Source organism: Acomys minous (genome assembly GCF_964271855.1).
Source record: "Acomys minous genome assembly, chromosome: 16".
NCBI classification, from domain to species: Eukaryota; Metazoa; Chordata; class Mammalia; order Rodentia; family Muridae; genus Acomys; species Acomys minous.
The window spans coordinates 34,632,742-34,660,224 of NC_140498.1; the positions used below are offsets into that span (position 1 = coordinate 34,632,742).

At 46.6% G+C, this 27,483-nt stretch overlaps 1 protein-coding gene across 1 annotated transcript in view; it reads right to left on the bottom strand.

Annotated features, from left to right (window-relative positions):
• SLIT3 (slit guidance ligand 3) overlaps window positions 1-27,483 on the bottom strand; it is a 584,284-nt gene that overhangs the window by 457,560 nt on the left and 99,241 nt on the right. The window contains exon 4 of the mRNA XM_084761243.1: window positions 14,277-14,348. Within this exon, the coding sequence (XP_084617369.1) occupies window positions 14,277-14,348 (72 nt within the window). The remainder of the gene's footprint in view (window positions 1-14,276; window positions 14,349-27,483) is intronic.

A 27,483-nucleotide genomic window follows, 5' to 3' on the forward strand; every position in this document is an offset into this window, starting at 1 on the left:
TCCCGTTGCCTTCCTCCAAATTTTCTTCCTTTGTTTCCCACTATTCTTTTAATGGCCTCAGCCTCAATGGGCAGGCATCTCCCCATTCCTCATGAGATGGAATTAAAGATGGCAACGGCATCAGCTTATCCACAGCAGCAGCACCTGCCACTGATGTGTGACAAGGAAGAGAGTCCCAAGAGCCCAAAGACGCAGTGCAGTGTGGGAGATGTTGAATGGTGGTGGGTTCCCTGGAAGGAGAAAGGGCAGACCAGGGAAGAGGCGATGGGGGAGAAAGGCCACGAATGATAGGCTAATGTCTCTGTTTATACAGCACCCCTGCAGAGTTTCAGAGAGAGAGAGAGATGGTTTGGAAAACATTAATATTTTGATGTCCCGGAGTAGCTGTGGTTCAATTGTTTCAGAAGATATGGTTCGTTTCAGCTTTGGACTCATTCACCAGATGTCTCTCAAACAACCTCTGGTTTAGAGCCCAGATCATGAGCAAAGCAATTTGAAAGGTTAGGGCAGTGTTCAGTAAATTAGTGATCTAGCCTTCTCTCCTTTTCTTTTCTTCCTTTTTCTACCTGCCTTTAGTTTGAATCCCCCTTGGTCTTTTTTTTTTTTAAGCCTTCACTGAGCTGAGGCTTGCAATAACTAGACTGTCCCTTTCAATGCCCATTAGAAGTCAAAAATCAATGAGGCCTGGAGATGAAGCCAACAGTTTATCCTTTTCATTTCATTTTATCAGAGAATATGATTCTCAGACCTTTGAAATAATCATCAAAAACAGCATTCCTTTCCTCAGCTCTCAGTGTTGGGCACTGGCTCACATCTACCAGACAGGGAACCAACCAGGGGCTATTTCTCTCTGCAGGGGAGACCCACTGTCCAAGTATGAAATCCTGCCTGCTGTTTCTTTATCCTCCCCTGATGTGTGTGCTTGCATGCATGCATGCGAGACATGGTTCTGTGAGCATGCAGTAAACACACACATATATATATATGCATGCTCTTAGTGAGTCATCTGGGGCTATTGAGAGCAAGGAAGAAAGAGATCCGATTAGCAACACAAAGCCCCCTTGATCACACAATGAGAAGAGAAAACCAACTTTGAATAGACTGGGTTTCTCTTCATGATCTCATTTCTAGAATTTTCATCCAATCCCTACCATGTACTAGATGCCAGGGTGGATGATACAGAGTTAACAAGACAGACAGCATCCCTCCTCCCAAGATGCTTACATGTTATTACAGGTGACAGAACAGAAAATAAACAAGTTATCAAACAAATGAGCCGATGAATCCAGGTAGCAGTGAGTGAGATAAAGAAAACAAAACAGGGTCAGCTTACAGACTGTGCCCAGTAAGGAAGGAGATCACCACCCACCACACACAGGGGGGGACCAGAAGGGATTTTTTGAGGAAGTAAAGTTGGAGCCAGGGACTAAATTTCAAGGACTGGGCCCTATTGACATCTGGAATCTGTACATTTGAAGAAGACAGGACAGACTGCCAGGAGATCAGACACATCCTAACAACAGGAGGAAGGCCCATGAGACAAGAGTGAGGTGGAGAGTGGCCTGATGTGCCACCAGAAAGAGGGACAGGAGCTAGATAGTAGGGTATTGGAGTTGACAGGACCAGTCAAAGTCACTTGAAGGTTTAATTTGTGGGCATGAGGAGGTCTGATTTGACTTAAAATGATAATGGCCACTGTTGGGTGGATGAGTTGGTAATGGAGAAGAAGCAGGCTGGTTGCTGAGGATGTCCTTGTAAGCGTCTTCGGGAGAAAAGGCAAGGCTGCTCCTGGACGTGAGACAGAAAGGCGGTCCACAAATCGGGAATACAGGGTGAAGGCAGAGCTGACAGTGTCTCTGACCCTACCCTCCATGCCAGTGCCTGTCCACTTGGGGAAAGGAGTCACGTGCTCCCAGGGAAGCCCTGTCTCTGTCTGCTACTTTCCGGTCTCATTAGACCTAATGATCTCCCATCCCTCACTCTCATTGCAATAAAGGAAGTGCCTTGCAAAGGGAAGAGGGTCTGCAGGGAGCACCATCAGCAACGAATGCCGTAATGACTATTTCCTAAGATAATTTTGTTCAGTGTTTGAGCCCTAAGGACCTGGTGGCTGACAATGCTTTTTCCTGACTTCTAAAATAGAATGGAAGTCCATGAAGATCTTAGATAGAAGAAGCCTGACTCATGCAGATCACTGCAAGGAAAAAAAAGCGAGGCTCTCTCTAGAGACGAGAAAACATTTGCAGGAACAACTCACTCTCTCTGACACAGACCCACCACTGCAACATCTATGCACCACAAACATCACTTATAAGCCAACGAGTCAAAGAAGGCTCCTTCGCCCCCTGGTTGCTGCCTTCACAACCCCAGTATTTCAGCACCCAGCACAGCATTGCTCAGTAATTGGAGCTGCCTCACCAGGGCCCTCACTGAAGTGAAACTACATCTATATTTTGGTTCAGAGCCTAGAAGGGAATGTCATTTATCCGTCTGCAGTTCTCCAACAGAGACAAGGGTTCTTTGGTTTTTTTATTTTCTGCCTGTACCTAGTGTAATATGATACATGCCTGTGCATGACATGGTATAACATACATATGGGTATAGTGCGGTCTGAGATGTATAGTGTGAGCTCCAGCATGTATAGAGGTATATAGTATGTTTTTATTCTCCATGAATGGGCATGGCATGATATGCGCATGTGTGTGGGATAATGTATGAGTATGGTGTAACATGTATGTGAGCACATTGTGATGAGGGGTGTGTGTGTGGTATGGTGTGTAGTAAAGTTTGCTATGTGTGTGATGTAGTATGATCATGTATATGGTGAGGTATGGCAATATGTGTCATGAGATATGACATGTGTATGACTATGGATGGCATGATGTATTATATGTGAATACATGGTGCTGTATGATATGTATACATGTCTTGCAGGCATTAAATTTTACTGATTGATTTTCTTTCATTTAATCGCATATGAATGTTTTGCCTGCATGTATGTATGTGTGCCATGTGTATGCAGGGGCCTGCAAAAGCCAAAAGAGGGTGTTGGATCCCCTGGAACTGGACGTATATAGATGGTTATAAGCTGCTCTGTGGATGCTGGGAATGGAACCCAGGACCTCTTGAAGAGCAACTGGTGTGCCTAACCACTGAGCCCCTTTTCAGGCCCCGACCATGCATTTTTTAAAAAGAGTAGGCAGCATAGAAAACAATAGCATGATTACTGCATAATTAAAAAAAATAAAACTTATGGTCCAGTGTTTCCATATCAATAACACAGGTCCTCAGTTTTAAATACTTACTAAAGTGAGATTTCTCCAGACACTTTGGTCCACAGTGTGTCCTCTCTACTACTGCCCTTAACTGAGATGAGGGGGACCAGTTCTAGGTCACTTCCTAGAAATCAGATTTTTCTCACAGTAGCTACATAATCTTCTGAAAGCTGCGGCTTTCCCCTGTTCAGGGGAATACTAGCAGGGTTTCACGTCTATGTCAATCAAAAGCTGGCTTGTCACGTAAACATTGCAGTCCAGAGCTCTAGGCACACCATCAGTAGAGGCCAAAACATTGGTTCCCTGGCAGGATATCCCACCTCCCCACCTAGGGAGAGAGCTCTTGGCTACACACAGGTAGTGCCAATCAAGGGGGAGCCAGGCTTCCAAGCAGACGTCATCACCATGCATAAGGCGAGGAAGACTTACATAGCAATAATGGGAAGACCAACACTCCGTGAATTCAACACTAAAATATTATTCTAAACCACGAATCAGAACTGCAGGCCCTGTGCATCGAACCCAGGCAAGGAATGCAAAATTTACTTAAATGTCTCCATTTCTGTTTGGTTTGGACAGTGCTGTGTTATCCTAGTTTTGCTGTTGTTAATATTATGTCAACACGTTCGCTCCAGGCTTCAATCTCCAAGACTTGTAAATGAACTGTAAACCTTATAAACGAATTTTAACGTTCAAACTTAGGACCATGAGCGCTTAGAAAAGACAGGAGAGAGGTAAATTACAGTGGTGTGTGTGTGTGTGTGTGTGTGTGTGTGTGTGTGTGTGTTTATAGTTTGAAATTATGCTAGAATCTAGCACATCAAATTAGAATCCTATTTGTTCCTGAAGGAGATCCCCAAACACTGGTTGAAAACGAGAGATGATTAGGCTCTTTAGAAGTGTTTGCATTGGTGATGAATGTAGTTTGAGAACACTGTTTCTATATTACTGGATATGGACAGATCTTCATCGTTCAGCTGATGCTAGGATGTGTGTTTGGGGTCAGCCCACCTGGAAAGGCTATTTTTTTCTATGTAGAAGGCAGTAGCGCCCCCAATGCTCAATTCCCTAGACAGTACCTACCTCCTGTGGAACATGAGGATGTCGTGACGTGTGTGAAAGTTGGCTCTGGGTTCCCATTTGTAACAAATACTACACTCGTTATCTGCACATTCTTGGGAATGGCCACAAATCCCTGCCCGAGTTGGCCAACTCCACCACATGCCACAGGGTGCCGAGCAGCCCTGGTATTGTGCGGCAAGAGCTCCGCTGTCAGGGTTCCAACTCTGAAGGTGGGTCTCAGCCAAGGAAGTCTGAGATGGAGCCAGGTGGCAAGAAGCCCAAACTCACACCCTCTGGGCTGATTAGACAGCCCTGAGTTCTAAGCTCAGCACCCTACCAGCACAGGGGAGCAAAACACACACACACACACACACACACACACACACACACACACACACACACACACACACAGAACATTCTAGTTGTCCCTGGTCACAGAGTCTTGCTCCTGGGAACTGGGAAGAAATGTCACAAGGAACTGAAAACCCTGAGTACAGCTTGGTATCTGTTCTATTACCCTCCCCCCCCAATTCATTTGTTTACATATACAGCAAAGAGAACGCATTAGGTTGCAAAGGCTTTCCCCTGTGTGAGCCAGGAAGCGAGTTGTCTTGCCATCAGCTGTTCCGCATCAGCAGCTAAGATGCAGGAGCTCTTTTGAAGACCCCCATGCAGGCTACACCTTGCTCTACAGTTTTCCTTCTTCTGCAGTGGTTTAGTGGCTCCCAAGGGTTCACTATCAAAGGGACCACCTCTGTCCTGCGCTGTTTGACAAAGGCTTAACTTTGGCTCCCTATAGGATTGTTTCTTTCACTGGAGCCCATAGCATGACTTGAGAGTGGCAAGCACATCCCCCAGAAAACCATCTTGGAACCCCCACCAAGTAAACGAACAAAACCCCTTACCTTCCAACCAAAGAAAATACTAAACCCACGAAATCACTTAAGCCACCCTTCCAAGGCAAAGGAGACTCGAAATGTTTTATGCAGCAACCTATAAGAAACTCATTTTGTGGGATGTTTCACATTCCAACCCATGGTTTATTCCCCCATATATCCCCGCCAGTAATATCAACCAGATGTGGCAAAGAAGTCTGTGCAGAACTGTAAAAATTACAAGCATATTCTGCAATTCCAAGCACTGTAAACTCACAGCTCGCTTTTCTTTGCCTCTTAGAAAAAAAAAAGTCAAAACAATTTCCAAGTTGCCAGAATGTTCTCTTGCCTGATCATTTTAGAGAGCTCTTCTGCTTGCCCAAAGGGCTAAAGGGATTAAAAATGTAAAACCCAACTCCTACCTCTCATAAACTGCAGGGTGTCTAGAAAGGCCTGCTTGCTAGCACTAAGACTCTATATTTTTCTCTTTTAATATTTCAAATCTTAATGCCGAAAATCTCTGATACGAGCATGTGTTCACATATGCTTACATAAGTGAATGTGCGAGTGCAAAGTACTGAGTCATAAACATTTCACCAATATGTGATTCTTCTCTGTCTTTCTCAGTCACCAAACCCTTTAAAGTATGTCTCAATGTGGGAGGTACATGATAGGGTGGAGAAATAAAGCCAAGAATTGTGAGTTAGCATAGCCTGGGATTACTCCTTGTGATTAGATATTAGGCCTTCAGTTTCAACTTCTGTGTAATGGGCACAACAACATGGCCATCGCAGGATCCTTCCTTACGAGGCATTGGAATGTGCATAGAGTGTGCAGCAAAAAAGGAGACACTCAACAGCTGGCTGGTTCGTTATCCTTGATGAGTGTTTCCGTAGGTATGCCCACGGGTGACACATCCATCATCACCTAGCGTGCCTATTTACAAAGTCAAATCCCCAAGTCCATTCCAGATCTATCGAGTGAGCTATCCTGGGTAGCTAGGTGTCACTCCCTCGGTTGTCTGTTGTGTTTGCTAAGAACTGCGCCCTCCCCTTGCTATGCAGAAGACACGATTCTGAGCCAGCAGCCATCACCTGGCACACTGTTTGAAATGTAGATTCACAGGTGCTATTTCAGACCTATGGGGCCAGAGTCCAACTTTAACAAAGTCTCCAGGCTTTTAGATGCCCAGTCAAGTTCAAGGAGCATTAGTCTAGACCAGCAGTTCTCACCTTGTGGGTCATGTGCCCTTTGGAAGGGGATCAAACAACCATTTCACAGGGGTTGCAGATCAGACATTTACACGATTCATAGTAGTAAAAAAAAAAGTTGCAGTTATGAAGTAGCAACGAAAATAGTTTTATGGCTGGGGTCACCACATAAGGAACTGTATTAAAGGGTCGCAGCATTAGGAATGTTGAGACCCACTTGGTCTCAACAATGTTCACTCCTGGTTCTAATATCATGCGGCCTAGAAATTTATAGGACAATCAAACATTAGCCTTCTAACCAACTCTGGTGAAGGCCAAAGGTTTCTAGGCTCAGCTGGGCAAATCTTTGACGGGAAAGTGGTCATTCCATTTTCAATGGCTATTATACTTGGTTCTGGCTTAATGTAGTACAGAGAGAGAGAGAGAGAGAGAGAGAGAGAGAGAGAGAGAGAGAGAGGGGGGGGGGAGGGAGAGAGAGAGAGGGAGAGAGAAGAAGAAGAAGAAGAAGAAGAAGAAGAAGAAGAAGAAGAAAAGAAAAGAAGAAGAAGAAGAAGAAAAGAAGAAGAAGAAGAAGAAGAAGAAGAAGAAGAAGAAGAAGAAGAAGAAGAAGAAAGAGACAGAGATGAAGATGGGGTGGAAGAGGTGGGGGTCAATGCTTCCAAAATAAAAACCTTAGGAGTGACATACTATCCACTGTCATTCATGACTTATCCACACAGAGACCGAAGGGAAACATGTCATCATGTGTCCAGACATTTCACAAACCAGAGAGAAGACCCTTTCCTATAGCATGGAACGTGGTGGCCAAGACAAGGAAGGAAACAGCTATGGAGCCTTTGTGTCTGTGGTCCCTGAGGTCTGCCTGCCTATGCCCTTGGACATCACAACCTTATGCTTTTCAACTCCCACCTCCATAGCCCATAGGTCATGCAGAAGACTGTACCTCCACCCAGTCCTCTCTAGACATGACACCGAATCCCAGAGTGGCAACATAGCATTGGAGGACCACCCAGGGCTCTGCATTCATGGCTCCAGACAGACGCCGATGCCTGCATCCTCCCCGCCCCCACCACTGTCCCGATGGCTTGGCTTCCCACCATTGTACTGTCATTTTACCACATCAGACAGAAGCCCTGTTGGAAAGCTGGCTAGCGTGGCTTTTGTTTTCTCCACTGGGTTTTCACTTTTTACAGCACTGTTTCCCATCACTGTGGCGTTTTATAGAGACGCATACTGCATGTCGCTATGTTTTAAAGTTGAATGAGAAATTGGAAGAGCGAGGCCGTCGCATGCGGTGCCCTGAGCTGCAGCTGGTATTGCTGCGGAGCAAGGCTCCAGTCAGTCAGCATGGCAGGGTTCAGGTGGGGGCCTCTGAATGGTTCAGGTGTTAGCAGTCACCAAGCCACCCCCAGGCAGCTAGCACTTCCCTGACTAACCTCTCTGAACCACAGTCCAGACAGTCTGGTTAGGAATCTGAACCCCGAAATCAAGGAAGCTTGGGTTTTGAATTCTGGATATACTAGCTCCTGGCACCATGACATGAGAAGCTGTTCAAATCTTTAGGATTCTGTTTTTGGGGTTTTTTCCTCTCTAAAATGTGTCACTGGTGTTATCTATGTCTTCCCCTCCCCTTTGGTTTTTTGAGACAGAGCTTCTCTGTGTAGCCCTGGTTGTTCTAGAACTCGTTCTGTAGACCAGGCTGTGAAACTCACAAACATGTGACTCCCTCTGCCTCCTGAGTGCTGGGATTACAGCCTATCTACCTCTTAAAGCTGAGATTTAGAAAGAACATTTAACCTACTTGTTTTTGGTCATGGTGTTTCATCATAGCAGTAGATGCCCTGACTAGGACAGGGTCTTGGGGCAGACCTGGGGCTCTGCTAAAGCCCTTCCATTCTCCCACCGCTCCACAATGGCCAGCCTGGCCACTATGGGAACTGAAAGATCACCTCAGTGATGTCTCAGGAAGACAGTGAACCTGTCACATGTCCAAGTGTTTCTTCCAGGCCTTTGCTGGTCACTGTCCCCTATCTGCTCTCAGATCCAGTCCCCTCTGATTGGGGTGTGTAGTCATGCGGCTTCTCTCCCCGAAGTCTACTCTCAATTACAGGGCCTGGCCCGGGGATCCCACTATTGCAGTCCACACAGTGGACTTGGGTGCTAAGTGAATCTGAACTCTTTGCATCCTAGCAGAAGGATCATGCGTGGGAACTGGGCTTCCGCTTTTTTGTGGGATTCCTAGAGAGCTGAGGCTGGGAGGTGACAAGGAGGAAGAGCTATGAGCTGCCTGTTCTGAATCTTGACAACAGTTGCTTCCCCCTCTTGGTCTCAGATCATCATCAGAAAGGTGGATAGTAATAAGCCAGTGTCACTGGGGTGTTGTGGGGACAGATGGACAGCACATAGCATGATTACAGCACACGGAAAGTGCCCAGTGAAAGGCCACAGCTAACTGTCAGCTAGCAAATGGAGCAGGGCATGGGCTGTGCTTCAGGGTCCGTGGTGTGAACACTTCAGCACCTGTGTTACAGCCGAGGCTCCAGCACAGAAGAGGGCTGCATAAGCAATACACTTGGATTGCGAAGATCCAACTCCCGTGGCCTCTGCTGCTCATAAGCTATGTGTCCCTAGGCACGTAAATTTGCCTCCCCAGTCATGGTTCTGTTATGCAGAGGACAGATAGGATGACACAGAGCTTGTTTTACAACCTGGGTGCTATTGATTTCTCATCCCTGCGTGCACTTCCGGATTTTGCTTTTACACAGGTGATAGGCTGGGCTCTTCGGCTATCAAATACTAAGCAAGTAGTACTGCCCTAAATTTTTTTAGAAGGAATGGAAGAACCTGGAAGCAGGAGGTGAGGCAGAGGCCATGGAGAGGTACTGCTTACTCTTTTCTCCTCATGGCTTGCTCAGCCTGGTTTCTTATAGAGCCCAGGGCCACCAGCCTAGGGATGGCACCGCCCACAATGGGCTGGGCCCTCCCCCAATTAGATCAATTACTAATTGATCTTGGGAGGTGTTTTCTCAATTGAGGTTCCCTCCTTTCAAGTAACTAGCTTGTGTTAAGTTGACATAAAACTATCCAGCAGAGACCCCATTCCACTGTCCTTCCTCTTTCTCATTGGCTCCTCACTATGAAGTGCTCTTCCGTGTGCTCCATCCACATATGGCTATCTGAGCTGCCACAGGTTCAAAAGAATGAGGCTGGTCTGTGATGGATTAAAACCCCCAAAACTTGAGCTACAGACCTTTTTCCTTTTAAATTGATGATGTCAGTCGGCTGCTACAGGGATGGAAAGCTAGCGCACTTCCACTTTCCAGGGTTTAGAAGCAGATCTGATGCTGCTTTGTCATTAAGTCTGGTGTGAAAACTCCATCTGAACACGGAAGCCCAGCACTCAGGCAGGCTACGGCTCAGATCAGTGAGGCTTACGGAGAAGTAACTTGACCTCTCTGAGCTCTACTCTCCCAAGAAATGGGGAGAGTGACTGAAGGACTTAGGAACACATTCACTAAAATGGAGGAAAGCAGTCTCTGGATCCAAATTTATCCAGAAGAAAGTCAGGCAAGCTCAGCAACTGCTTTGAGTCTCTGCTTCACTCTCACAGAACCGAGCACCTACCCTGCGGAGCTGTCAGGACAACCAAAGGAGCTCACAGTCAAAGTGCTCAGAACAGCACCTGGCGCTCAGTGCTTGCTGGTGCTATTAACTTAATGTTTTACTGCAATGGTCTGAAGCGTGGCATAGATGCGCAATAAACTTTCTGGCCTCGATTGTTGATGACTGGCACTCCTGACTGTGTCTTCTCAGACAAACACTTTCTGTGGGGAACCTACTGTCCAAACAAGTGGGATGAGCATGTGACCATGCCTGGTTGATCAGAGGACACTGTCCTGTTAGCAGTGATCTTCCGCTTAGATAAGCCCTGTAGGCAAACTGAGGAGCCAAGCTCCCCTCAGTTTTTTTCCATCAGACTGTTAAGAGTTCCCTGGGGTTGACATATTAGCACATCTAAAGGTTTCTGCTTGGACTCACAGTTGTGCCCACTGTTCCAAGGGATGCAACATGTCTCAAAGGCCCTGCTGCTTCCAGTTGTTCCCAAAGTCTTTGCTACCGCTAGACTCCTCTTGGTTATAGGAACGGATAGTTTTCATCTTTGGGTTCAGTTGACTCAGGTCTCATTTCTGGCCCTCATTAACCGGAAGCATCATTAGCAGCCTAGGCTCTCCATGGCAATGGCTTCTCTTTCCCATCTCCCCTTCAAATATGTCTTCTTCCACACACCCCCCCCCCACACTGCCCTTCCACGAGATACATGCTGTGGTTTGAATGGGAAATGTCCTCCACAGGCACAGATTTTTAAACACTTCTTCTGCACTGGTGATGCTGTTTCAGAAGACCATGGAACCCTTAGGAGGCGGGGCTTCTCTAGAGGAAGTGAGTCACAAGGGGCGGGGCAGTCAGGTTTTTATAGCACAACCCTCTTTCCTGTCTGCTGTGTAATTTCTGCACTGTAGATGCAATGGGGCCAGCAGCTTCTTGCACCTGTCTCCACACCTTCCCCACCACAATGGAATGCATTCCTTTAAACTGTAAGTTAAAATAAACATTTCTTCCTCAAAGTTGTGTCTTGTCAGGTAGTCACAGGGACAAGAAAGGTGAATCTGCCCCGCCCCCCAAAAGACTTGAAATTGGGAGAACAGGGTGTTTCTGAGAGGAGTTAAGAGGAAGATTTGGGATTGGAGATGATCAAATACATTAGTGGCATGCACGAAATTCCCAAATAATTTATAAAACTATCCTCTGGATAAACACTGGATGTGAAGACATGTGTCTCCATAAACAACAATAAGAGCAATGTCCACAGTGCTGCTGTCTCACATGGCCTGCTACCGTCCAGTCGCCTGCAGGGGCCACACTTGAGTTGGCCTCCCCAGGGAACTGGATTGCTGTGCCTACTGAGAGGCGGGAGCTCTTTTCTAGCAGAACCGATGGCATATGTATACACACCCATGATTGCACATTTATTGATTTTCTAATTTGTACCCTGCTTACTTCCAAAAAGACCCTGGAGTGGCTGACATAATAAGACAAAGACATAATGGAGCCATTAAGAAAAAAAAAAATCAAAGATCAAGCCTGAAGAGAAAAACCAATGGCTGATTATCGCTCCAACCTGGGTTAATACAGTTGCTTTGATTTAAAATATATTTATATATTTAGCTCTCTGCCTTTGGCAGGCAGTCAGAATGTGTCAGGATTGGACTAAATATCCTTCACATATTCTGCTCTATCTTCAGAGCAAAAGGCTAGGTTATTATAGGCAACCAGAAAAAGCATACTGAATGAATAAACGAATGAATGGATGGATGAATGAATAAAGAATGACCAAACGAACAGTGAATAAAGGAGTCCAACTTCTCTGTTTGAATCCTTGGACCCATATGATCCATGTATCCACCTACTCAGATAGCATCATGGCCTGAGTACCTATCTGTGCCAACCTTTGTGCGGGCCAAAGACTTGCAGAAGGATGATCACCAAGAGAGTTGAGCATTATTCCTGCCTTTGCAGCTGCAGCCCTCTGGATTGAGGCAAACGCTTAGTATAATTTATCTCAAAGCTCACTGCAACTTCAAATCTCCCCCTGCTCCTGAATCCAAGGTTGTAAAGACAAAAACTACAGAGGCAACTATAGTTAGTCTGGCTCTTCCACTCCCACTGAGTGGGTTCCACACTCTCAACCCTAGAAAGCACGCAGTTACACTGGGTCTTCACAGTTGCCCCTAGAGGCTCGGAGGAGAGGCAGCCCTGTTTACTGATGAAGACGGTTAGGCACAGAAAGGAAAGGGACTTTCCAAACTCTGTTACAAACGGCCAATTAGGACACAACCCAGCGCTTTCCAGCCCCTGGGCTCCATGGCCAGCATCCCGGACACTGGTTAACAACACCTGAAGCCTCTCTGTCTGGCTCAGGACTCTTGGCACAAGATTGGCATTGCCTGGTGGTTTTAGGGAGACATCTGGGAGTTCAAGGCAGACCAACTGACACGTAAAACAATGAAGTTGTCAGACCCCAGTCCCACTCCCTCAGAGCCATCGACAGCTGTAGCCCCCAGAGCCTTCTTCCACCCAGAAACTGATGCCGAGGTTCCAGGTGAAAAGCACATGTCTGTAGTACTTGGCAAACATAGGATGATAAGGGGCAATAAAGCGTGGCGAGGGGGGGTGTTGGCTTCTCAGGGAGCATTGGGTGAGCGCCTGCTTGTTTCTCCCCTGTGGGGCAAACCATCCAGATCAGAAATTCTAAAGAAAAAGCTATGTGCACTGAGTATGCACAAACCTTTCTGGTCAGCATTTCTAACATATGAAATATAACTGTGTATATAGCATCTTTATTCTATTAAGAATGACACGTCTAAGAAATGACGTGAAGCACAGGGGGAGGTGTGCATAGTCCTTTAGATACAAATATCTTCCCAGTTTTATATAAGACAGCTCAGGCAGCTCAGGATTTGGGTGTCCATCAGAGTCTCGGGATTGAGGCTCCAAGGATACCCAGTGATGAGTGTAGAGGGAAGAGGGATTTTTACAGAATCCACTGCTTGTGGAGTAGTGTTAGGCAACCAGGCCGCATATTTCCTCCAAGAAAGGTCATTTCTTTTCTTACTTTTAGCAAGGTCATCTAACTAAGCAAACAAGAGAACAAAAAAAAAAAAAAGGGAGGGGGCAAGGAGTGCAGGAAGAGAGCATGATGATACGCAGGTGTGCCCTGCAGAAAGCAAACAGGACCACTGCTCTACTGAACACTACACAGCCCAGGCCCATTCTTCTGACCTTTGAAAATACATTTATGTGCATGGTGTGTGTGTGTGTGTGTGTGTGTGTGTGTGTGTGTGTGTGTGTGTGTGTGTGTTTATACACAGGCACACACATAAATATGTATCCTGATTCCGGGCTTAAGTGCACACAGTGACATGTGTTTCCTATTTTCCAGTCTATTCCAGTCTGCATGCACTGTTTGATTGCATAAGTAGGCATTAAACCCAGCCATGGGGAAGGAGATTGGTGACCATAATATGGGAGCCTCTGCAGTAATGTTAGTGCCTTCTCCATCAGACTATGAATGCCCTGCTTGTCATAAACTGCTGTGGCACTCAGAGCACCCTTGGGCAGCACAGTTTGCCCATCATCCACTGACAGAAGGATTTCAAATTCACTGTCAGTATCTAGCACTTAGAGAGGCTAGATTCTACACGTCACAGTATTTATCAGCCTGAACCTCTACCTCCCAAGCTTTTAGGCTGACACAGTGAATACATGCCCAGAAGTATGGCCACCCAAACCTTTCTGAAAAATAATGTGAAAATCAAATTTTCTTCATGTCTCTATCAGACCTGAGACCCAGAGACCCAGAGATCCAGAGACTCGGAGACCCAGAGACCCAGAGTGCCCAGAGTCCCCGGACTGTCACTGGCAAGAAGTAAGCAACGGGCAGAGACTGTTCCAGCCAACAAGGCAGTGAGTGAGCTTAGTCCAGACTGGTGCTAAGAACATACACATAGGCAGCTGCCAATCAATAAGGTCACTCCAATCCCTCTTGGGGTACTTCCATGTAGAAACTTCAGACCCAATGGAAGAGTCACCTCCCTCGTTTCAAGGGTAAAAAACCCATCTCCATACATTGCTAGTCTTCACTGGTCAATAAAGCCATCCAGCTCTGACAGAAGGAGCAAGAAGGCCGACTTTGCTCCCAAGCTCTGTATGGCATACACAGCACCAACGACGATGTCCGTGAGACCAAAGCCAGGCAAGATACAAGGTAGAGAATACAAATGAATGCTACTCACAGTCTGGTGAGCTTCGGATTGCTCTGGAAAAGTAATTCTGGAAGGACCTGGAGCTTGTTCTTGTTCAGACGTCTGGTGAAGAAAAGATGAATGGAAAGATGTCAAAGAGGTATTGAGTGTACAGAGTATACACACAAACATTGCTTTGTCCAGTCAGCCCATCACCAGGTATTCAGAGACGTTCTAGATCTTTCAGCATGCTTCACTCAACACATAGAAGGCATATATGCCATCAGAGCAGAGTTCGTAGTCAGGCTGGAAATAGAAACCCACATCAGTCATACCTAAGCCCATTGGCTGTGCCTTCCCCCTCTTGGTCACAGTCTCAGACAGACATCACTCACTGGTGACAACCTTCTTTCCCGTGGACTCCAAGACAACACTTTTGAGCTTTTCACAGCATAAATTAAATATCAGAGAAAATGTTCCAAGTCTTAAATAATGGTGAGGATGGGAGCAGATGGCAGTTGCCATAGGAACAGAAAAGAGGGCAAGTCAGATCATTATGGGTTGAAAGACCCAAAACCAATCTCTGCCATGGGGGCTCTTGGGAGCACAGCAGGGATGCATTGTGACATTCACAAGTCCTTGGCCCTTTGGCTTTTTCTGGGCTGCTTTGTCCATAAGAAAATTTTTACATTTTATATCTGTGCAAGTATAAAAATAAATATGCTATGCATCTATTAGGAAGCATTCATTTCAACCTAAAAGTTTATCTTCCTCTAAGCTAAAAGCAATTAAGACATATTTATGGGACATGATAGTGTGGTGGGTTTTCCTCCCTGCAGCTAATATAGAATCTGGCTCTAAACATGAGGCCAAACTCTGGCCACAAAGTATGAGTCACAGGAACACACACTCCTGTAGAGATAGACCACACTGGGCAATTAGCAACAGAGCTGTTATGGTCTGGATCTGCAACATCCTGCCTAGGCTCATGCTTGGTTCTCCAGGTGTCGGGGCTATTTGGAGATTCTGTGGAACCTTTAAGAGGGTGAGGTCTGGATGGTAGAAATATATCCTTAGGAAAGGGCCTTTGAACATTCCAATATTCTCTCCGCCTTCTGGTCTACCGCTGCACAAACAGACTTCAGCCTTCATCACACATTCCTTCCACCACCAAGCAAGCTTCTCATCCCAGCCTCTCCTGCTACGATGGACTGAAACTCCCTGAAAGACCGAGCCAAATTAAAAAAAATATATATCTTTTCTTCCTTGTCTAGATCAGGTATTGTGGTCACAGTGGCTCAAAACTAATGAACACAAAAAACAGCCCACGTTTCTTCTGAGCAGGACTGAGACTAAATATTCACAGAAAGGACCACAGAGGTTCTCAAGGGACACCAAGCCCTTGTGGGGTTGATGAGGGATGCTTTCTTGAGGCAATCAACCCAGAAAGGGGCCTTGTTGCTAGCTAAGCTCCATGCTCTTCTGCATCACACCTACTCATAGGTGAAAAGTAGCTGCATGGAGCAATTGCCAGCCACCCCCGTGTTAGAGCTAAGCAAGCCGAGGAGAAAAGCAGGATCCGCACTCAGATTCTCAGAAGTGAAATCAAAGCCTGATCCCTCCCCCTGCACGTGCTCCAAGAAAACACAATGCCAGCAAGGGAGACCTACCTACTATTTCCTTCGTTCATCTTATAGACAAAAGCGTCAGTGGAAACAGAGAAAAGCCAAGCACAAGACAGAGAAGCATTTACGATCCTTCTGAAGAAGCCTCCGACCAGAGTGAGGAGGGACAAAAAAAAAAAAAAAGGTTGGGATGCTGGGCAAGAAGAGCTCCAACTTGCTGCCTACCTCTACAATAGAATAGAGGTCTGACTCCAGTACCTGTGATCTTTGCTTCTAATGGCTTAAAAACAATGGCAAACTCACATAATATGAAATTAGCTGTCTTCTCGGCTTCTAGGCACACAGGTGGGAGGTATGGGGCACAGTAGAGTGGACTGTGTTCTCTTGGTGTATGACTAATCTCTAGGATGGCTTCATCTCATACAATTTACACTATCAAACAACTCCCCAATTCCCCCTTCTAACGCCTCTGGCAGACACCATTCTCCATTCGGTATCCATGAGTTTGCGTTCTGCTTAAATTAAAAAAAAAATCACTCTTGGTCTCCTGTTTGCACACTCTTATCATGAAACTCGGGGGGGGGGGGGGAACGGGGCAAGGCAGAGGAAACCAGTCTCCTGATTAGAGCAGTTCCTATCTGGTCAGTGACAAGTCCCTTGATAACACACAGAAGTCCCTGGACCCACAGAGGGCGTGATGTTCAGGACTGGGGCTAAGCAGTGCTGGGTTTCGGTCTGGTTGGATTATGCTCTCACTGTAGAGCTGAGTACAAGTTAGTGAGTTGTTTGACCCTTGGTTTTCCAAATCAAAATGACTCTACTCCTCTGGGTTCCAGGAAGAACTGGCCTAGTGCATGTGGCATGGCTGAACGTCACATGAAGGCCGTGGTGACAATGAGGCTAAGGATGGCGGGTGCCACCCGCTGCCCTGCATTCCAAGTGCTGTGCTTCATGCTGCCCTGGCAGAGTCTCACAGTAGAGCTTAGGGCCTGGGTTGTTATTGTCCTCGCTTTTTACATAATACACTCAAAGCCAAGGATCCAGGCCAGACCGAGGCCACAGCATCTCTCAGGGGTGCTGTAGCAGGATTTGGACACAGTCAGCTGACTTCAGGGAGCTAAAAAACCTTCCCAGAATTTAAGTGCCCTGGCCCTTTCCCTTTCCTCACCTTTTCTTCTTCTTTTCATCTACAGTTGCCACTTCCTCCACCCTAACCAGACACTGATCTGCACCGAGCACAGTGCCCTTCCTGAAAAGGCCTCTCTTGGCCCTTCAGGCAAGAACTGAGTCTCTCTGTGGGTCTGTCTGGAACCACCCTTGTCTTTAAAGCTGCAAAGTCTGGTAAGAATTACATTCAGGCACCCAACTCTTGTCGGGTCTAGGCAAACCCCCTAGAGTCCAGCCCACTGCCTCTTTCAGTGGTGGGCAGGGTGCTTAGTGTGCTAAAAGCCCTAGACTAGGGCTGCAGCTAAAAATAAAGCCAGCCAGGCTCTGAGGGTCCAGGAAGGAAAGGAATAGTTTTCATTTCTTTGCTGGTATTTACGGCTAGACAAAAAAATAAAAACACAACCAAATTTAGCCAATTGTGCTTTGCCGGCTGCTTCTCAATCCCTGAATGAGGACTCTTGGCGGCATGGCTGGGCTCTGATCCCAGTGGCCCTGGGGCCTTTCCACAGCAGCTTGGTTGTGTCACATGCCAGTTCTCTGTATCAGGAGCTTAATGTTATACGTCCAGGACACGCTTATACTTAGTTCCTTTTCCCTTGGTAAAACCATTAGACAGAGACCTTTCTCTAAAAGCTCTTAGTAGGAGCATTCACTTTGTTTGGATGAAAGTGGAACCTCAAGCAAGCAGGCCAGCTATCAGAGTTCTTAAGTATGGAATGGAGATAAAGAAGCTGTTCTCCTGAAAGTTGCAGATGGTGGCTATTGGCCTTGGTGCTTTGATGCCACCTGCTTTGATGTGCCTCTGGCACTGGAGGTGGCAATCTCCAGTTGCAGATAGAGCTAGAATGAACTGTGGGCTGAATGAACATCAAGCTGAATGGGCTTGGATGAGGCCAGCACTGATGAAGTCAGCCGGAGGCAGAGCCAGGCCAAGCCAGGACAGGGCACATGCATGAGTCCCCTTTTCTTCTCTGAACAGAAGCACCGCTGAACTTTCCTATGGATCAAGGTCAAAAGCCTACTAGGTGCTGAGGTGCAGTCATAGTTTTTCAGCTTCAGCTGTGAACCTTTACGAAACACAGGCTTGTGTCTGTAGGGTTGTTGAAGACCTTCTTGCATTTAGCCAGAAGTTAGACCACCGTTGAACTGATCCATTTTAGTCAAACCCAAACTCATCCAGCTGTCCATTCAACCCTTTATCTATCCAGGTACTCTTTCACTATCTATCCTTTGACCCTCCACCCTTCCATATCTCCAGTTCTTTTTGAGTAGATAGGCATGAAAAGACAGGTAAGAAGCCATCCTCCTTTAAGACCGTTGTAGGATGTTGGGGAAGACCAATGTGGAACATAAAACTACACTATGATCTTGTAAGCAAGGGTGTTGTAGGAGCGTGGAGGAGGGGCTCCGAGGCCAGTCCCCAATTAAAGAAAGGTCCCCAAGGAAAGAAGGGTTGAGGTCAAGTTGGAAGGATGATTCTGACTCTTCTTGAGTCATGAACAAAGGATTCTAGGTGTGGAGTACGTGCCATCCCTGAGGTGCCAGGAGTCTGCGGGCTGGTAGGGAGCAGTCTTATGTTGCTTTTGTGAGGAAGCTGGGAGTGGCTTTTTTTGTAAAATAGCAAGCAACAGAAAGAGTATAATCAGGGAAGCAAGCATCTGGTTAGAATCTGAGGAAGTCCTCTCTAGCAGCCGTGAATGTGACTTGGAAGCGGGTGACACTGGAATGAAAGAGGACTGTTAAAGAGGGCTCTAGAGTGACCAGAGTGGGCTTGATTAAGTACTAATCAAGTACTAATGTGGAGACAGATACCAGTTATAATCATCAAGGGTTTGTGAATGACTGAATGTGAGGGGCGAGCGACTGGAAGCAACAGAGGTAGTAAAAGTGGGTCCCTGAGGGCAAGCCTGCATGACTTACCAGTCATCATCGCTAGTCACCAATGAGCAGAAGAGAAAAGGGAGAGGCAGGGGACAGAGGCGAGTGTGCTACAGCTCAGAACATCTGTACCACTGAGATCTCTCAGATGTGTCTCATTCACTTAAGCCTAGCACTCACACTAAAACCCCGAGTCAGCCTCCATTTGAGACACTGCACACGTTCTTTCCCTGAGTTCCCATAGAAATGCCTGGAGGGCAACACGTTTAGCGTCTCTGAAAGAAAGATGCAATGCTCTAATAAGAAGGGTCTGCTGCTTACCCATTATCCAAGCGGCCAACCTGATGATAAGGGACGTGAAACCGGATGCCTGATGTTAAACCTGCTCGTCATTATACATCAATGCTTAATATATGAGTCTCATCTTCCCAGAGTGAGAAATAGGTCTAACATAGTCTGTGTCCTTAGGACAGCCATCACAGCACCAGGCTCACAAGGGACCTTTAAGAAGGGCTTGTTCAATTTGATGTATAAACCAAAAATCAGGAGTGGCCACTTGGGGGAGTCTGAGGCAGCAGATGCTCCCTGGGCTAGGTATGGGGAGCATGTTGAGTGGAGGAAAGGCCCCCAGAGCCCCCAGCTTCCAGACTTGGCTGTACAAAGTGAGAAGGGGACACCAACTCACCTCACTGGGAAAACGACTGGGTACAGTCCCTCGAGGACCACCCACATGTGAACATGTCCCTTCTTTACACTGGGAGTTGTGGAATGTCCAGGTGTCTTGGGCTAGACCCTGGAGGGAGCAAGCCAATGTGTATTGACCCGAAAAGGTCACCAGGACTGCTTGCTTTAGTCACAAGCAGCCTGTGTTTACTCTCAGTCTACTGATACTTTCAGAAACACCCTTCTGTCTACACAGAACGCGTCAATGCTATTTTGTTCTCCAAGACAGAGGCTTCCCGATGGAGAGACAGGGAGGAGCCAGGCTAGGAAGCCTTAAGGATAACAGCAAACTCCAGGGCAAGGGCCAAATCCACTGGAGAAACTTTAGACCTCAGCTCCACACTGGTACCATCACCCCCACCCCACCCCGCAAGTTCACAGCCATCACTGTCAGTTGTTAAGTAAGATAAAACTTTGTGGGAGACCAGATTAGGAGTTGCTTCCATCAGCCGCTTGCTAAAGCATAGATGATTATCTATCATCCTGCTACATGGAGGATATATAAACAGGCCTTATCCGATGGATTTGGTAAGCGTCCTGACTTCCAATAGCCTATGTTTTCTGCCACTTCCAATGAGATGCAACCCTGTGTTTGAGGCCTGGCAGTCTACTGGCCAATAGCCTCTATACACGGGGTCACTTCAGCTGAGTGTCTGTTGTTCATTGCCTTTGGGCTCCCTTTTTAGTGGTGGTGACAGTAGACAGTTTTAGTGACAGAAGAAGGGTCTTCCATATAATAGCAATAGGACGAATGCAAAATTGTCTTCCCTGGTTTAGAAGTAAGTTAACTAAGCATTGGCATCCACGGCAGTCAGCATGTGCGCTTAATGACATCTGGGTTGGCTTCTGCCAAATTTTAAGATCAGTTATTTCTAGTTTGCAACTCCCAAGTAACCTAAGAGAAATTAGAAGCCTTTGTTTTTGAGATTTCTGTAGAGAATTGACTCTCTTGTAGACTAAATTTCTTGCCCCTGAGCAGTCTTTTCACCATGGAAGTTGTTTATGAGAACTTAAAAAAAAAAAAAGAAAGAAAGAAAGAAAGAAAGAAAAACCCCCAAACCTTAAAAGAGATTATTTTAAGAATACAATTATTATGTAATAGCAAGACATGTCCCTAGCAGGATACCTGGGAGGACTGAATGGTTTAGCGTCTGCAAACAGCTCTGCAGTGTCTCCCCAGGGCTCAATAAACAGTAGCAGTTACAGCTACTGTTATTACCATCAGCAGCAGAAGCTCACAAGTATGGTTTGTCTTTTCTCTCACAGATGACTGTATTGGTCAGCAAGGCAGTAACAAACAAGCCTCACGACCTCACTGAGCTAACAGTGGGCACTGACTTTGCACTCATGACAACAGCTCCTTTCCTCTTCTGTGATGCCATGGGAAAACATGGTCACCAAAACTGTTGGGTCAAGAGAGGGAGGGAGGTAGAGGGAGGAAGTGAAGGAAGGAGGGACCATGCCAGCTCATAACTCTCTGTCCCTGTAGTGACTCATAAAACTTCTGCTTTCAGCCTACTGGCTGTAAACTAGTCACGTGACCCAAACTTCATTGCATAGGAAGCTGGGAATCTACTGGTAGCCTTGGATACCAGGCAGGGCCTCTCATAATGACCAGTGTCGCTTTGTCTTTTTCCTCTGTTTATTCATTCATTCTTTCCTTCCTTTTTTTTTTATATGTTAACACAGGATGCTTACTATGCACTGGGATGTATTAGATACTTTATATGGATGTTCCACTTTGCTCTTTGAGCAACTCTTAAAGTCGACATTGAGGCACAAGAGAGGTTAGGTAACCCACACGAACAAAATCGCACAGTTTATAAATGAGGCGTTAAGCCGAGGACTCCTGGACACTGAAGCCTGGGGCTTGGTCCCTCTGCCATTCTGCTTTCATGACTCTGTTACTTGGGTAGCAGGGAGGCCGCTCGATAATCTCCAACGGGAACCAGGGACAAGATACTCTGGCCATGCTAGAGCTGGAGAAACTGAGTCAGAACAGACTAGAAAACTGATCCTGATGGTACCTGTTCCCACTCTTGCTCTTGTGTTTCCGAGGGCTCTCAGGACCCCAGAGATTGTAGCATCTCTTAGGAGAACTTATCCTTGTTTCTCTCAGACCTCATGGGACTTCCATCCAGAACAACCCCGTGTGTGGTCTCAGCTCTTACAGGCAGCTCTGGGTGCCCATGTGGGTGATGTTTGCTAGGGTCTGAAGAACTCGGGGGCCATTCTTAGGATCTTTCCTTACACAGATCAACTTAAAGAGAAAATAAGCTCCAAGTCCCCACTCCCCCACAACAAACCCCTTTGACTTTCCTGCACCTCACATTGGATCAATTTTCCTCCAATCACATGGCTGTTAGGGAAATTCTGAGCACTCCAAACGCTGTAGATTACTTGCCTCTGACCCCTGTCCCTGCTGTCACTGTTTGCCTAACTATCACTACAACCAGAAGACTTTGATTTTGAGCAGAAAAGTGGGGCAGGGGATCAAGAAGGCATATACAGCTGCAGTAGAGACCTGTGGGCTTTCAGAGAATGAGACGGGTACTGCCTCCTCTCTGGTGGTCTAAGTCACTTTAGCCTAGAACAATGTAGATGAAACAGAGACAGTAATCAGCAGGCTGCCTTGTGAGTGACCAAAGTCAAGTGCGCTGTGGGACTGGGAGATGGCTCACTGGGTAAAACTCACTGGGTACAAGCACAAAGACCTGAATTTGGGTCCCCAGCACCCATGTAACAAGCCAAGCATGGTGGTATGTACATGTGACCCCACACAGGGCCTGCAGAGAAGAGGAGACTACAGGGGCTTCCTAGTCAGTCAGTATAGCTGAGACACAAGCTGCGGGTTAATGGAGAGACCCTGTCTCTGAAAAAAGAAACACGCAGTGGTGGCACATGCAAATCTCTGAGTTTGAGGCTAATGTGGTCCACAGGATGAATTTCCAGACAGACATGGATACATCCTGTCTTGAAAAAACCAGATAACCACATCTGCTCAGTGGGAATGCCATCTGCCCTGGTCCTACTAGGGTGGCAGCTGTGGTGATATTCGGTGAGCAAGTTCATGAAATTACCTAAGGCGGAGGAGATGAGTATACAGAAGGAGCAGAGGCAAGGCATGAGAGGAGCGATGGAGCTAGCACATCAGATACTCTGGAATTTCTATTACCCAGCATGAGGAAGACGGCAGGGTAGGGGGTGGGGGTGGGGGTGGGGTGGGGCCAGGGGCCAGGGAGCAGACTCAAGCGTGCTAAATTGTATCTGCCTGTGTTTGTCTGAGTATAGATACTGCACAGATAACCACATATGCAGACCTGGGGTTTGGAACTAAGACTCAGAGTGGCATTTAAGGTCATGAGTCTGGATTTGGTCTCCACGGAGAAGATGATAAAATGTTGGGAGTCTGGGTATCCCGCAGACACTGGATGACAAGGAAACAGAGCCCAGTGTAGTGGGAGTGTAAAAAACAACAACAACAACAACAACAACAACAACAACAACAACAACAAGTCGAGCTGTGGGGCCAAGTGAAGACAGAGTTCCAAGGAAGAAAGGACAGAATGAGGAGATAGAGATAGAGGAGCCGAGTACTCATCTTAGCAGAATGGAGCTCACTGGAGACTTGAGATCGCAGCATGGTCCAGAGATGGGCGTGAGCTATTAACTAGAGTGGTTCAAGAAAAGAGTGGGAGGAGAAAATAAAGAGAAGAAACAACAATAAGACATCCTCTGTGACTAGGAAACAACAGGAGGCGATACACACTCAAGAAGGAAGTTTACTGCTTTGCTTTGTTTTGTTTTGATCTTCAGATGGAGAAAACTGTGACACACACACACATGCAAATAATTATCCAGAAGAGATGGTGAGCTGATGCTATGGAAGACGCAGGGACTTTTTTGGAGTCCGTGCTAGCTTTGTGCTCACGACACTTGTGCCTCATTTCCCAAGTGCTAAGATTACAAGGACACACCACCATAGCTTGCTGGCATGTGGGTAAAGTGAGACTAGAACTCGGTGCAAACCGGAAGGCAATGGCTTGTGACAGGGCCAAGTGCAGGTGATTAGGCTGTAGCAGGGAAGACGGAGGTCAGAGGACAGTAATAAGCAGAGGTTGAGGAGCCTCTGGAAGTTTCTTCCAGCCACTTCTGTTTTCTCAGAGCAAAGAGGAAACCAGATTCTAAGCAGAGATGGATGAGGGAGGAAAAAGAGGGGTTGGTGACTGAGCAAAGAAAGTAGGATACAGTTGTCTAGGAAGGGCTGGGGGATGGGCAGGCAGCAGCAAATGACCACTTGTGGTCAGTGATCCAATAACTGCAATCTGCCCACATAGATGCTTTTACTCAGCCACATAAAGTCCCCTTTCTGAAAGAGTACAAACAGGAGCAGGCTGGATTTGGCCATGCTTCAGGTTTATCCAAGTGTGGATGACAGAAGAAAAGGTGGGTGAGGACTGGAAGGTATTTCAAATGACAGCAAGGACAGCCATGGGATCTGGGCTGGGCGAGGGAAGAGAGAAAGGTGGCAATAAGGACAAAGGACAGCCTGTGAATTATGGAGGCCCCTGAGGGGGTCCAGGAAGTCTTGGTCAGAGCATGGGGATGAGGCTTAGGAGAGCTGGAACAGATCATCTTTGCCCCGCCCCTCTGGCCCTCTGGAGTCTCTGGGCAGCCACAGTCTCAGGTCTGGAGAAGATAGCACTTGAGTTCTAAGCAAAGCTTACAATTTAACCTCCCTACGTCTTCATCTCTTCCTCCAAAGGATCGAATGATGACGCCTCCTGTCAAACGTTAAAAGCCATGAAATTGGGGGCTGTTTATATGGCACACTGAACAGCTTCTAGCACCCAGTGGAGCTCGAGGAGTGCTAGCCGGCTAGTCAGTTGGTTAGCCGAGTGGCTGGTTTCATGGTGTTTCCAAAGGCTGGGTGGGTGGCTCAGTCAGGTAAGTACCTATTGTGCAAGCACTGAAGACTTGAGTTTGGGTTCCCAGCACCCACATAAAAGCCAGGCGAAGTGGCATGTGCCTGTCATCTCGGTGCTAGGGTGGCAAAGACAGGCAGCTCCCTAGAGCTCACTGGCCAGCCATCCGAGCCGAAGTGATGAGTTCCAGGTTTAGTGAGCATCCCTATCTAAAACAAGGTGGAGAGCGATTAAGGAAGACATCGACAGTCTGGCCTCTGTAAACATGTGCACACACCTGCCCATGCATGTGTACAAACCCACATGAACATGTACATGCATTACTCACTCTATACACACATAAAGAATACATACTTCACCAATCACACATTAGGAATATAACTTTATAAAACCTGGAAGTGCTGTAAATTATTGCACAATATTGCCCACGCACCCCTACGCTGGCGATTTCTCTTCTGACTGTGAAAAATCTGAGTATTTTATTAGGAACCTTCAGGACTATGTCAACAAAGATACGAGAGAGATGAGACACTCGACTGCACATTGCCAACAGCAGAGTGAGAGTCTGGGGATGAGGCGAGGTCTTTTGGACTCTGTAGCTAGGTGAGGTCAAGAGGTAGCATCTTAACAGAGATGGGGGAGTCAGTTTTCTATTGCAGTTAAGACACAGAGATAGGTTTCTAAACGGCACAGTGAGAGATGCAGGGGAAGAGTCAGACAGCCCCCAAAGCCTAACTTTCATGTGCGTGTGTGTGTGCATGCGTGTGTGCACGCATGCATGTGTTTGTGTGTGTGTTTCTGTTTCTCTCTCTCTCTCTGTGTCTGTCTCTCTCTCTGTGTATGTCTGTGTCTCTGTCTGTTTGTCTGTCTGTCTTTCTCTGTGTGTGTGTGTGTGTGTGTGTGTGTGTGTGTGTGTGTGTGTGTCTGTGTCTCTGTGTCTGTCTATCTGTCTGTCTCTCTCTCTCTCTCTCTCTCTCTGTGTGTGTGTGTGTGTCTGTGTGTGTGTGTGTGTGTATGGGTGTAGAGATGTGTGTAACACCTATGGTTAATGTCAAGACATTTCTATTAGAAAGTAAGGAGAAAACACTTTTGGCAGTTATGAAAATGTTTTCCTACTTTAAAATCCCTCAAAAAATGCAGGAAAGCTGGGTCTAAACATGATGACATGTGCACGGGCCACCATAGACTGTAAATTCTCTCTGGGTTATTCTAGGCCCTTTCTTGGTGCCTCAAACCCCTTCAACCCACACAGGTAGGAGACTGACAGATGTAAATTGAAACAGAAATACTAGAGCTGGCTGATGTCAGAGAGGGCAGGTGCAACTCAGCACAAAATTTCTCAAAGTGTATTGCTTCAAATGATCCTGTTTGAACCCATTGGCCTTTTCTTTTTGTTCTGAGTAAGTTCAAAGTGAGAAGCGGGGGTTGCTGGGAAAAGTCCTGACAGCCAAAGATTCCAGCACTCCTAGCTTGTGAATGACAAACTTCTCTTTTGGTTTTTTGCTCTAAACACTCTCGCCGCAGAAGATCTGTTAATTATGGTGTAAGGCTCTGTGTTTAGCCAGGCATTTAGAGAGATATCTACAAACCTAGCAACGGGAAAAAAATAAAGATCTTAAGTCCTCTAAGGCACGAGCCCAAGAATGTGGAGTAATTATCTGTGACCAAATCTCATCTATAACTAATTAGAGTTTTACTTTCTCGCAGCGTTTCCTCCCTGGTCCAAGTCCAAGAATTTTTCTTATTATTCTATTCCTAGAAAAGGGAAACTACCTGGATATTATTAGAAGTATTGGACAGGAAGGGAACAGGGCAAGAAGGGGAAGGAGGCATTTTTCTGATTGTATTATTACTTTGATGCAATTGGGTCTTCTTTAAATTACTACCTCTTTTCGTTTGGACTGTTTTTCCAGTATGGAGAGGACCTCTCAACTCGCTGGCTGTTGCATTTGCGCAGTTTAAGAGCCCTGCTCACCCTGCTCACCCTGCTCACCCTGTTCACCCCCTAGCTCTGGTGAGCAGTTCCACATCCCAACAACAGCTTCAAGTTCCATCCAAACTTGTTGGCTTCCAAACTTAATCCCAGATGTTCACTTAGTGAGACATAAATGAATGGCCCAAGTTGTGGCCTGCACCAGTGATCCTCATAAATAGATTCCAGGTGTGTTGGTCTCTGGAACACTGTCTCTCCCACTCTATTTTACACGAACACACACACACACACACACACACACACACACACACACACACACCACCAACAACAACAACATCACCACCACCAGCACCAAAACGAGTGCTGTCTAGAAAATAACTCACCTCCAGATGTAAAGCTGGAATGCAATGGTCACAGCTGGCTGCCTCACTTAAATGACACCTTTTCAGTTACGAACAGAGGTAAAGAGCTTTCAAAACACATTCTTTTGCCTGCAGTGTTCAAAACCATGGTGTGTTTTGTGGTATTAAAGACCCATAAGGGCTTAAAATCGCTAGCCTGACCTACTACCAGCCCTTCCCATTGTTCGCCTTAGCTGTCTCCTATGTTTCCTGTTTTCTACAGTATGAATGTCCGTGTCCCTCCAAATTCACACGTTGAAGCCCTAACTTCCGAAGACGAGGATAGTAGAAGGAAGGGGGTCTCTGACACATGACTCTGACAGCGCTCACGGGTGGACTCTGTGCCCTGATTAATGACAGACCATAAGCACCACCTGCCCTTCAACTGTTTGAGAGCACAGCTGGACGACACCATCCCTGAACAGAGAACAGGCGCCGATCTGCGGCCTACCCTTCAGAATTATGAGAAAGAACTTTCTCCTGTTTGTGGGTCCCTCAGAGCACGGGATTCTGTTGCAACTGTCCACAAGGACTAAGACACTGTGCACCCCCATTTTACTGCAAGTCTATCAAGCTCCTACTTCTGGTCTAGAAAACAGCGCCGGA